At 45.1% G+C, this 13,360-nt stretch overlaps 1 protein-coding gene across 2 annotated transcripts in view; it reads right to left on the reverse strand.

The window, feature by feature from the left end:
• LOC128304824 (uncharacterized) overlaps positions 1-13,360 on the reverse strand; it is a 135,069-nt gene that overhangs the window by 94,575 nt on the left and 27,134 nt on the right. The window contains exon 1 of one of the 2 annotated variants that reach the window (XM_053042062.1): positions 5,273-5,756. The exons of the other annotated variant lie outside the window; for it this stretch is intronic. Within the exon in view, the coding sequence (XP_052898022.1) occupies positions 5,273-5,386 (114 nt within the window). The 5' untranslated portion in view covers positions 5,387-5,756. Of the gene's footprint in view, positions 1-5,272; positions 5,757-13,360 lie in introns of those variants that run through there. 2 annotated transcript variants of the gene reach the window in all.

Below are 13,360 nucleotides of genomic sequence, written 5' to 3' on the forward strand. Positions count from 1 at the left end.
ATCGCTAATCTGTTGCTCATCCCTTTAGTGCGATGATGATTACCCGCGTCAAAGCGCAGTGCGAAATGTCAGATAAACGAAACAACGTTTCTTATCACAGCATTTGCCCTCCCACCCCCCCTAACTGTACGCTCCCTTTAGGTCATTATCTACACGAACGGGCAAGTTAACGTGAGGTGTTTTTTTTTTTGCTTTTGCTTTTGCTTTTTCACCAGACAATCAACACTGACACAGACGGAGCATAAAGCAGACTAATCAGACATCATTTCCGACGCTGGGTCTGCGGCAGTCACAACAGCCGAAAGACAAACAAAATGACTGGAAGAAGCGAAAAACACGCACCTGTTCACCGTCTTATTACTGCCGCAAAGTCATTTTCTAAGAAAGGGAGTTATTTATTGTTTTTTTTCTTGCTGTTTTTTGTACATTGCTTTCAGAAATGTTTAGCTTTAATCTCTTTTTTGTGCGGACGATTTGTTTGTCTGTGGTGTTTGCTAAACATGTTTGATTTCAATGGAGAATTTTCGTCTCCAAAACAAAAAATGTTTCACATGTCGCTACTGATAAGATCACACATATTACACACGATCATACACTTGAGAACAGCTTGCGTGTAATTCGCTCACTAAATCTCTACCCTTCAAGAGCCCTAAATGCACCACTTCAACATAGCCTGCATCGATTTTGTCCGCAGGGCCCTACTGTCTGCCTCTGTTGCCCCACCGGTATCCCGGCAAAATCCCGAACCGACACAATCGCTGATGGATGTTTACCGCGGACAAACATGGTATCCGGCCATCGTAGCAGCTGCTGACCAGAGAAGCTTGCACGGGTTTGCCGTCGAGTGTCTCGCTACCAGTTTCGATCGACGTTGGTTCCGCAACGGAAAAGGTGGCCACCGACGGGTTAAGGTGTCGATGTTGAATCATTTATTAGACTTTCTTATCGCCTCTTAACCCGCCTCCACACCACTGCACTTTGATGGACCGTGCTGAGCAAATCCACAAACTGAGGCTACAGCGTTTGCCTGAAGTGCGTTGGTACGTGTGTCAATGCAGTGCAGTTAACTCGCCTGCCCTGTGCGCCTTCCCCCGTTCCTCGCGATCAATCACCGCGTAGTGCGTGCTGGTAGATTATCAACCAACAAGCACGACCGGCGTCCGCTGTTGGTGAAGGTGATAGGAATTTATGTCATTCTGACAACTCATAACCCGGGCCCCGCAAAGGGCCCCAAACTGTGGGCAAACAACAGCGCAACAGGTGCAGTTTGCATCGTGTACAGCGGTACAGTACAGCGCTACATCATCAACAAACACAAACACAAAACAAACAAACCGAACGCGAGCACGCGAGCCGGTTTTCATTCAGACGGCATGAGAGGTAGTAAAAATGGGAATTACAAAATCAAACCCCTTCCGTCACACAACCCTTCCCATGTTGCCAAAGATCGATTCTAACCTTTCCCGCGTGTGTGTGTGTCTCGATCGAAGGGGTGCACCCGGTTTGTTTACTAAACTATAAATAATTACACTTACACCGAGGGTAAAGGATCGCACAGTGGCGCTGGTGTAACGATCGCCGCTGGCCGATGATCGTGTGTGCCTTTTGCAATCCAGCTGTTAAGCGGCAGCCAAAAGCGATGGATGGCAAATGACCATTAGCCTTCACAGTACCAAACATTTGGGGCAGCAGCAAGTCTCATCAAATGCGCCATTTTCACACGGGTGTAATTTCCCGATGATTTCACTCCTGCTCGTCTAAGACCCCCTAGACTAGAGGATACTTCCACTTGATGGGCGCATTAAATCCGCAATCAACTTTAAAACACGTAAATATTTAAATTAAAGTGTGAGCTGAAAGTGAATAACAGCGCGATTTTGGATCACATTAATCTTTTACTTGCTAATCGTGATATATTTCAACAGTTCAGTAAGTTTTAGATAATTGCTGTTCGATCAATCTAAGCTGTTAAATGAGTCACAAAAATATCAATTTATGTACTTACGATAATGGAGAATATTTCTATAATAAACTCTAAAGTATAGAGCTCGAAGCATCCTACACAACACAAAATCAATGCTGGCCAACGCAGCTAAGGATGATAAATGTCACGTCCGAAGTGCTCTAAATGTGGTCAAGCCCCACACGGAGAGCCCATGCAATCAAAGAGCTGGTAATTTTTCATTGCCCACAACGCCACCCAACTTTGCTTCAGCTACCAACAGCAAAAACTGTCCCACTCCCAAGGATCTTAGTCGTGGCGGTTCCCATTCACCAAACCGTGCGGGCTTTATGTATCCAGCATCATCAGCTTGCCACTGCAACGAACGGCTGACAAAGTTTGCGAGGGTTTTCTCTCTCTCTCTTTCCATCTCTCATTCTATCCATTGCGCGACCCACATGCGGAGGAAAAAATTATCGATTTTCACTCGAAGCGTAAAGTGGAAGTGTAACACCGTCCCTTTGAACCTGCATCATCCATTTGCAACCCCTCCCCCGATATGCCCCACATCCCCGGTTGTCTCATCCAACCGGCATAATATTCATGGGGACTCCGTCTGTGTACACGCCGCCTGCAATAATGGTTTCGGTGTGTGCGTGTCGTTCGCTTGCGGGTACCATCGCTGTGGCCTTTTCTTGCGTTCGTCACCCACAAAGATATTGGGAGATTTGCTTTTTTTTTGTTTGCTGTTTTGTATTTAGTTGAAACTCTGCTTTTTGCCTTTGATATTATTATGTTTATTTTCCCGAAAACGAAGTGTGTGTGTGTGTGTTGGCCAGCATGAGATGGCAAATTTGATGAAACAAACAGTGCGTTTTTATTATTTATTTGCTCTTTGCCATTCGAGTACTAGTGTTTGGATGTTTCGACCACTGCTTGCTACTTCAGCAGAGGAATAATATTTTTTTTGCTTAAAATAAAAAAAAGCATCGTTCAAAAATAGACAGATTTGTAAAATTTTACATTTATGTAAAGTAAAGTAAAGATGGATTAACGATATTGAAATATTACCCCCTGTCTGTCTTATTCCAAAATTCACAAAAATCGTCCTTTTGCAAATTGTATTAAGATTGGATGCGAAATTTTCAGGACCGGCTTCTCATCGATCTTCATCGAGCAACTGTAAAAACAATGTCATCAGTTACAACAAACCACCATTTGCTTTGCGATCATTCGCACAGAAAGCAGCCCAGAAAGTTCAAAGATGTCATCCCCATTAAGGGCCGCAAAGAACGCAACCAATCCGAAAGACACCGGGTGTCTTACAGCTGGGCCCCCTTGCAGCCGGAAGATGTGTCGGTGCGCGAGTGTTTACCGCTCCCGCTTAATCGGACGTTATGCATATTTGCACTGTGTAAATAAACATTTCAAACAGCCCCGTACTACCTCCATGTGCGCGCTGCCAGACAAGGGGCCCTTAGTTAACGGGCACCCCCTTGCACCGTTCCGTGCGCAACGCTTCATCAAAGGTAACATTTCATCCTCCCACAGCTGGGGCTTCGTTTGCTTCGTGGTTAAACAATCTAATCTCTAGTGCAAAGTAGCGAAAGCCAACGGTAAAGCCGCCAAAAGCCAACGACTTGCGAATGGCCAAAAGCCAACGACTTGCCCGTACCTGTGCCAGAAACTCCCGACGGGAATTCTTGGTGGGAACGCACACAGCGCAGTAGCGCTCGTTCGGCGAATGCGATCGAACCATAGCGTACCGATAGGTTTATGGAAGAGCTTCCAGCATTAGGCATTCACAATTTAAGCTCCTGCCATTCGTCAAACTAAAATATCCACATCTATCCGATGTACAAAAATGAGCATTGCTTATCATTCAATCACACAGCAGCTCGCCTCAGTACATGATTTATTACTTACGAAACTTCTCAATCAGGATTCGCCCAAGGATTATCCGTCCGTTTATCGCACGGGCTCGGCTAGGATGACCGATGAGAGCAAATTGATCGATTGCAACAATTCAAATCGATGAGCGACTTGAAGCGATTACAGAGGTCAAAGGTGAAACAGAAAGGTAGCGGTTGGGCGGAAATGAATGAATATATGAACCATTATTTCGATTCAAATCGGCATCGCTTTATTCGGAAACAATAAACCTGCAACTGTTAATATTTTTATTCGTAGCTGGAATGTGTGTTTCTGTCCAAGCTGGAGAACATTGAGAAGTGAAGATCAGTGGATAGAAATATTGGGGAAAAATTAAGAATAGAATTCGACTGATCGCTAACGAACACTTGCAGTGAATAGAGCTATTACACACTGTTCACCGGGCGCCATTTTTGGACATTCAAATTTAATAATTGATCAACAAAATTTTTATAGAAATTCATCTCTGTCTGTCTGTCACGTCCCATAATGAACTCTATCGATTAAAGCGAATGAATCTAGGTGAACATGGAGGTGGCAATAATATTCCGGTAATTTTCTACCCTCGATGCACCTCGACCGATCGATCAGCTGACCAACTTCCGGACCGCGCCAACCGGCTCACGTACGCTCTGGAGATTGATGCGTGACATACGAATTAACACACCGCAAGGCTCGTGTCTCAGTTGACCAACCGAATCCACAATTCCGGCAGAAAACAAAACCGGCCATTGTTGGCCATCTTAAAACAAAACCCCAATAAACCCCGATCCCCGATCTACCGGTGGCTCGAGTCACGTGATTGTCCAGCTAATAACTTAATCATCGCGCGCGCGCCAAATCCGCGGCGCCACTTCCAAATCTGGACGTTTCAATTAGCAAACTGACACGATTTACGGTGCTGCGTCACGGGGCGTGAAATGTTTCCGTCTGCCTCGTTTTTTTTTCTTTTTTTGGTTTTGCCCGTTACGTTCGTTTTGGCGCTAGCAGCAGCTGATTTGGCTTAAAATAGCTGCCACCGCTCGATGACGTCAGACACAAAAACGCATTTTAGCACCGTGTTTGCAAAATTAGTGGCGAACGCGTCGAAGCTTTAAAACGAGCCATTTGAGCAGCTTTTGCTTTGATGTGGCGCTAATTTGCCAGGGAACCAGCTTTGTAGGGTGGAAGTATTTTACTGCCAATAAAGGAATATTTATAAACAAGTTTATTTTTGTCATCTTCTGATTACAGTCCGCGGAAGTGGTTGAAGTGATTGCCGAAAGCAATAATGGATAAATGTTTAATTCTGTTTCCTCCATTGGTTAGCACCTTTTTGAGGGAGGGAAAATTATTTCCTCCGATGGAGACGCATGGTGCTTTATCGCGTTGGGCGTGTTTTTTAATTCCACTACTTACATTTGTTTCCGCTAGCTCCTGGTAGTAGGATTCTCCGCTACCACGCCGTGAACCGACGCACATGGCACGCCTCAGCAGGCTCGAGATGATGGAGCAGAGGCCGCATCGTTGCATCACGCCATCGACCGATCCTTGGCGCGAACTGGAGGACTGTAGGCTGGCGGTGGAAGGATCTACGGTAGCTCCCCCACCGGACGAAGCGGTGGGAGCGGTAGTGGTGTTTGTAGTTGCAGTGGTATTACCACCGCCCGCACCAATGCTTTCCGTCGTCGTCGTGGTAGTCGGCGCAAGGCGACCTTCGGACGCCGAGGTCCCTCGGGATCTCTTCGACGCGGCCACCTTGACTGCTTTTGCTAACCCCTGTGCGTGGCCACTCACTCACCGCACACACCACACACACACCACACACGCCACACACACACCTTCTCAGTGTGTAATGGTTTCGATTCGAAGAGCACCTCTTATTCGATCGAGCTAATTTCAAACCATTCGGCGTTGAAGACAGCCTTTGCAGCCTTTCTTGCGTGTCGTTTACAATTGCACAAGATGCGGTTCGTTCATGGTTGAGAATGATTTTCGATTACTTTACACCGCAAAACTGCTGCACACAAAGAGTGGAAGTGCATTTAAGAAATGGAAGTCGCCACTTCGGAAAGGTCTTTAAACGCCTTGCGGACGTCTATCGGCAAGAAGCATTTGTTTCATTTTGTTTTCACGCGCATGCACTTGGGCTGCATCACAAGCATCATAAATTATGTTTCCACAATATGCTCGCATGCAACAGCATGCATTCGAGCACAGCAGCACCAACAAAATGGCGATTTTTTTATGGGAAGGGAAGCTAACACCACTTTAGCAGTTTACACACTTCCCGGACACGTGTTAATTTTTTTATTTCCTTTACACCTGTTTCTCCCGCAAAATAGATGCAGATGCGAGAAGCCCTGTTTTTCACGCGATCATTATGAACCCGGCCTGTGGACCTGTGGGTTTCACAAGAAACGCGCGGAAGCACGAAGGACGTCGTTTGAATGGATGCAAAAGGGCGAGCGAGAGATACAATTTACACACTTATGCAAATCGGTAGCCGTAACGGGCAATATACATCACGTACACTTGCACAGCATTATCATCTAGCAACACTTTCACTTCACGGTGCGTTTCTACTTTTCTGTGCGTTAAGCGTTGGGGTAACTTTCAGCACGAGCACAATTATACCCGTTGAGAATATTTTTCACTGCCTTCTTTGATGCTTGCAACACTTTTACACCTTTTTGGTGACACTGAGCTTTGCTTATGAAGCTTTCGTTTCACGCAGCACCTGAACGTAGCACCGATTGTATCCTTTCTTTCCTGCAGCACATGGAAAATACACTGTTATTTAAATTGCATCAATTTAATCGACAGGACAGGATGCAGCTATGTTCTAACAATGGTTAGATGTATTATTTTACAAATTACTTCACACTTGCTTCTACTTGCACCCATCATTCGCCGAAATACCCGTGTCCCGTGTCGTGACTTTAAATTGCAGATTGATATCTACTCACTTTTACATTTGTTCATTTTCAAAAAAACAACACACACTCACACCCCCTAAACATATGTAAACGAGGAAAGGAACAAAAACCCCTCGTGACAGTTTCAACGAAAGCTGTCACTCAGCTTAGCGAAGGGTAACTCTGTCCGCGTAACGAGCGAGATAGGTACTACCCGGTTCACCTTCGAAGATGGCAAACACGGAGAGCTCAAAATCTCAAAAACCACACCGCAGAGACACTTCCAAACTGATGTTCCCCCCCTCCCGCACCACACCACCCAAAAACCAACCCCCCTCGTATCACCGGAAGCCTACATAAGTACGGGTGGCATTCCGTGTCAATTTCGTAAAATTAACACGTTCACCTAACGAGCCCGACCGGGCCAAACCTCGGTGGTGCCAGTTAGCGGGTGGCGCGAGTGACAGCGACAGTAAGTCACCGACCGTCCACGAATGGGTCGTGGTTTCTTGAGCGGTTTGTGTGTGTTTTTTTTTTGCTTTGGGTGATTCTTTTACCGATCTGACCGATCATACCAAACTGTGAAATAAGGGATGAACGAGGGAGCGAGATGCAGAGTGCGCGAAGAGCGTTCGTAGTGTGGTGTTCGAAAATGATCGTTTGCGTCCACTTGAGACGTTTTACGAAGCGCACCACCAACGGTATTGTCGGTGGTAGTAATGGTGACCGATTGAGACGTAAGCAAAACCGTCCATATACGCGCCCCGTCGCTCAAGGTCGCGATCTGCCGAGATCGGGCGCGTGAATCGCCGCTCAACGTACTTCGCACGAGCGAAAAATGCCCGCCGATGGTGATGAGTTTTGCGTTCGGATGGTGTAGTGTAAGCGGTGGTCGTGCCGTCCAGACCGTACGATTACCATAAGACTTTTTATCTCGGCGACGTGAATCGCTGGATCGCTGGTGGCATTGAAGGTTAAGCAGGCGTTTGCCCGCGGTACAAGCAAACAAACACGCATTGGTTTAGTGCTAAAGGCACACTAGATTTCATAATTTGTGATTTAAATTTATATAAATAGGAGCTTCACTTTCATTATGTTATGGGTTGATATCAAGGTTAACATAATTCGGCAAGGTTGCTTCAACATGAAAAAAACAGCAAATAATATTGCCCTAAGTTAGGTGTGTAATAAACACAGCATAAATCATGATCATGCTGTGAAAAGTTTAGTACACCCAACTTATGTCCTTGTGTAAATTTTAGCCATCTGGAAATGACAATAAGGTAAAAGATTTTTCGTTATGAAACCATCCAACGCGAAACATTCTTCGACCAAAACTTGCAAATATCCAACGCTGATAGCCATACCAATTCAATTCAAATCATACTGAACTCCCGACCACACTTTTACATACACAAAACTTTAAATTAGATTCAAAGAATCTCATCACGCACCGGAATCTTCCGGAAAGTACAACGAAACAAACCTAACACGTCAACACTTCCATGACAAAGCGTTGTAAAAAATAAATACACCAACTCCTTCTGGAGTTTGGTACTCGTTAGAGCGCCGCTTCCAAAACTTGACGACACGTCAAACTTCCCCGGAAAGAACAGACCGGACACAAAACACAGGCACACGGGACGATTCTAATAAACCAAACTTAGATCCGGTACCAAACACATCCCGGCCCACAGCGCCCCCGAATGTCCCGGGGTCCGGCAAAAGTATGGCCACTGAAGTTTATAATTAAGGCTTCAGGCAGTTGGAAGGAAGGCTTAAGTAACACACCTAATACACGTCGGAATGGTGTTGCCGACACAGCTTGCCACCACGGAAATGTTTCTGTCATCTTTTGGGGGTGAGGAGGGGGGGGGGGGGAGGGGGAGAGTTTCATGGCAGCAAAGTTTCGTGCCGGCAATTGACAATCGCTCGGGTGTGCTTGGAAAATATTGCCATCGTTGGCGAAGCGATGGTCCTGCCAATATAAGCTGCTATGTACACAAGCTTTGCTACAACTTTAGCCCCCCCACTCACGATGGTCCGCCGGTCGGGAAAAGAACGGGAAAACATCTTTCCAGAATTTTTCACCCAACCACCCATCCGAAAACCCTTACTCATCAAAGGTGACACAATTCGTCTTCTGACAAGCCGAAACACAACACAAAGCTTTAGCGCAGGAGTAGACTTATCCCCTGGACTCGGGGAACGCACCGCGGACATGAGCCTGATTAAGGACGCCCGTAGTAAACTTCCACGTGCAAACAGAACTTACTGTTTTGTCCACCGGTCTTCCCATCCACCATTGATGGAAAACCGATTTTTCCTACCACATTCCATTTTTCCACCAGCGAAAACGGCTGCTGACGCTATAATGGCGAGGATGAGGATGGTCCTGCTGGCGACGATAACGGACAGCTGGTTCGGCGACCAGTGTAAACAATGCTCCAAACACCAGACACCGCACGAACGTAACGAACTGTCATTCGGTCGAGAATGGTAAAACTTTTATTTAAAGGATTGCTCCCCAAACGCCCGCAGGACCGATTTGGTTCGTTCGCATTGACATTTCCTGAATTTCCTGAGGCACGATCTGACAACAATTTAAATTTGTGTCCCATCAATTCCTTTTTTCACCAACACACATATACACACACCGGTGTCACACGGTTGATCGAAATGGCCGAAACAATTCGTCAACCGTACCCGACGATGACAGACCCCCAGTTGGTGCGGGGGGAAAATGGAAGATGTACAACCCTCCGCAAACCCACCCCGGAGAATCCGCAAGGGAAAGTTTTCAAAATCAATTAAATCTTTTCGAGTCGCGAATGTTTTCCCGTTTCCCCATCACCCACATCACGCCGCGTCGTTCTTTTCCTGGTTATTAATGTTGTGTTTCAGTCCCGCAGTCGTTGAAGGAGACACGGACGCGAAAAAATAACCATACACACTTACAGGCAATGTAGGCAATTCATGTTTTTCACCCCTTTTTGGAAAGGAACATCCACAAGAAACAGTAGAATTGGATTCCCAGCTTGAACAGCTGCCATTAAATAGCTCGGTACGTGGTGGGAAACCCAGGTTTCGTGCGAAACTTTCCAATGAATTGCGAGTGATGTTGTATTGGTAGGGAAGATTTAAATTAATTCTAATCAAGTCAGCAGCTCGTCAATGTGGCTCGTTTTAGAAGAAAGAACATAGGAATTGAAGTGATTGGAGGTTGTCGACCAAATTCCATATTTTCAGTTACTACACAAGAATATATTGTTTTTAATGTTACTTATTTCTTTACTCATTTGTTTATACTATACTATAATACTTTTAATATGTTGTGCTTAATAAATCTTTTGAGAACAATAGTTCACACGAATCTGCAATGCTGCATGATTAATTAATTCCTTCAAAGATTTATTAACTATTCAATAATTCATAAATCTTCAATGACTCTTGATTCTTTTAAGGCTTCTGATTCATGTTGAAAACTCTTTCAGATTCTTGATGAACTAAACCGGATTCATCCAATACAATATGAACGATATATTTCCCATACGTAGGAAGATTCCTATAAAACTGAAAGCAGATTAAATGTAAATACTACTAGCCGTTCTTTGGCAGTTGCTTTAAGTATTGTATGGAAATGAAATTTGTACAAAATTTACACAACAAATTCTGCATCGTTCAGCTCTATAATCCACAGGACACTAAAATATTCATCCACTACACTAAACGACCCTCAACACTCTTCGCAACCATTAACATTAGTGTAGCGAAGGGAGCAAAAAAACATTAGCTTTGTGCCAAAGACGCCAAATTCACCATCAAAACACATCGATCGCCTCACTAGCATTGGATACAAACACACAAACGCCCCAGTGTAAGGCACCAGAGCAAAGCATGGCGCGCGAATAGCGAAACGAAAAACAAATAAACAAACATTGAAACACATACAACACGGTGCACACCCCCTCTGCCCTCTCGTAATCCCCCGTAAAGCCGGAAAACCCCTCGGTTCCATTTTTCACGATGACGTTCTATTAAATTTTCCATAAAAACGCTATAAATTCTTCTTTCGGTTGGCTTTCACACCGCATTTTGCTCTACCGTTGGCTGTTTCCTCTCGTTTGGCTCCGGTTTTGACCCACTTCGGAACCGGTGTTTTGGAAAAAAGGAAAACCCAAAAAAAAAAAACCCTCCCCACGTTCATTAGCATTTTGCAGTCGCGCAGCCGTGGCAGAGGATGGGATGGTGAGTATGTCCGGCAGGGGGTCTGCCACTGCCCAGCGCAAGACGTCAGTATGTATAGGGCTACATTCGGTGGCGAATTGTCTTAAGCAGCGTGCAGCGGGTGGAACGGGGATGGCAAACAACGGCGGGGGGAAACGCGAAGAATGTCGGTGTTTTCCTTGCTAGTGACGAAAGAAATCGTGTGATTTTTGTTTTTCCTTTATGGGGGAACCATTCTGAAGTAGAGTTTTGTTCTTCGTTTTACGCTTTTGCCTATCCCAAACTCAACCTGACGATGGAATGGACTTTTTAAATTCATATTAGGTTCCCCAATTTCTACCGTCTACCGTGTTTCCGCTCGCTTGTCTAGGAACAGTCTGCGTCATCAATTTGCAACTGTCTGTCTCCTTTTCTATCGCACGTAGCACTGCTAGACCGTAGCGGTCACCTGCTCGTAGTGTGTTTAATTTTTCCTATTTTTATTTTCTTCTTGGAGATATTTTCGGCATGAAACCTGAGGCAAAGAAATTCCTTCTTAAGAGCGGGAGCAACAACAATAAAAAAAATCACCAATGCCGTACCGCGGAAGCCACCGCAGCTCGTAAAATCAACCTTCGCAAACCATTTTGAACCATACAGTATTGCCCTTCGTAAACACAGAAACAGCCACTGGCCGCTGAGCCTCTCACGGAGCACTATACGAAGCGGCTTACTGTCACGGTGACATTTGTAAGGTTCGTGACGAACTTAAATGTCATCTGACCAGTTTAGACTATTCGCAAATAGCACTTCCTGCAGTGACAGCAAGGATATGCAACTCGCAAAACGGCGCATAATGTACACTTAATATCACTCACACACCCGTAAGTACATGGGACCACGGGACGGTGTACTTGTTTGTGTTTTATTGCATCCGGTAAATATGTAGAGGGTAATACGGACTGCTGAATCCGGGGTGTGTGCCACCAATAATTCTTTCCCGCAAGGATACGTTTAAGACACACTGCTGGAGGACCTTCCTGATGTCCTAATTTTAAATGTTTTCCACACTGCAACACAACTTCTCCCAACTCTCACACTTGCCACTCGGTACGATGACGTCATACCGGTAAAATAATTATGCATTCCAGGTGTGACAATAAATTTTAAAAGTGACCAGCCACGTTTAACCTGCTAAGCAAATCATAAATTAAACACAATTCAATTTGTCACCCAAAGTTCCGCCATTCGAACCAACGGTGGAAATGGATCGTCCTTAGCTTAAAACCCAACCGGCACTTTCACGGTAGTGACTCCCTCCTTATTGCCATCCCCCAAAGTGTCCCACCAGTGCCGGGTGTTCGACGCGCCAGACTAACATCGATCGTGCGTCATCACCTTCCGCACAAGTGTATGTTCCTGTGTGTGTGCCTGAGTTTGTGTGTGGTTCCGGGTGAGCAAATAGGAGGTGGGGGCGAGAAAACGCGATTTTCCCAACACCGGCGATGCTCGGAAAGTTATCAAAACCCGGACGCGCGAACAAACCGTCAAGGACGCACATACGAATTTAATTTTCTTTAATTAACCCCAACATCGTTCCTATTTATTGCGGATCAGTACGATGGAAAAGCGGTGGAACCCAGGCAACGCGAAGGATACTGAGTGCTGCGAGAACGGTAAAGGTCATCCGAATATGCTTCCGAGGGTGAATCCGTGAATACCGAGGGGGTGGGTGCGAAAATTGGGAGCGCATTGGGTTGGAGGAGAGCTACGCAGAGAAAGCATTTGTCTAACCGATTCACCCCTATTCGGGCCTGGGAAATACAGCTTTCTCGTAACAGTAACGCAACGTTTCCATACAATTCTGCCCATTTTTTTTGCACTTGGTGCTCTGTTCCTTACAGCACCCGTCAAGGTTGTGCCCTTCAACCCAACCATTACATGGAAGTGGAGTGTATAGAAGGAAAAAAAGTCATACGTTGGTAAAACGGTGCTATTTTCCTCTCCGGAAAATCTCAACAGCACCCAAATGATCTGTGGTGTCAATACACGCGACAGGGATGAACGATGCTCGACGATGGCGTAGAATATTGTATGCTATTTCTACGCACCGACAAACCCTCTACTTCGCACATAGCAAAATCAATGCTGTTACAACGAGTAAAAATATGTTTATTTTTTTATAAGTCAATTATAAATTAGTATTACTTCCGGACGCTATTTGTTGAGCTTGATTTCAAAATTTCACCATTGAAATTTTTATGTGTTTTTAAAAAAAACCAAATTTTTTAAGGTTAAAAAAATAATATTGCTCCTTTTCATGCTTCAGTTAATTTTCCGTTTACTAAATTTATCATTTGTCATTCTACTCTATCGCAATCAG

This window comes from Anopheles moucheti, chromosome 3, assembly GCF_943734755.1.
Source record: "Anopheles moucheti chromosome 3, idAnoMoucSN_F20_07, whole genome shotgun sequence".
Taxonomy (NCBI): Eukaryota; Metazoa; Arthropoda; class Insecta; order Diptera; family Culicidae; genus Anopheles; species Anopheles moucheti.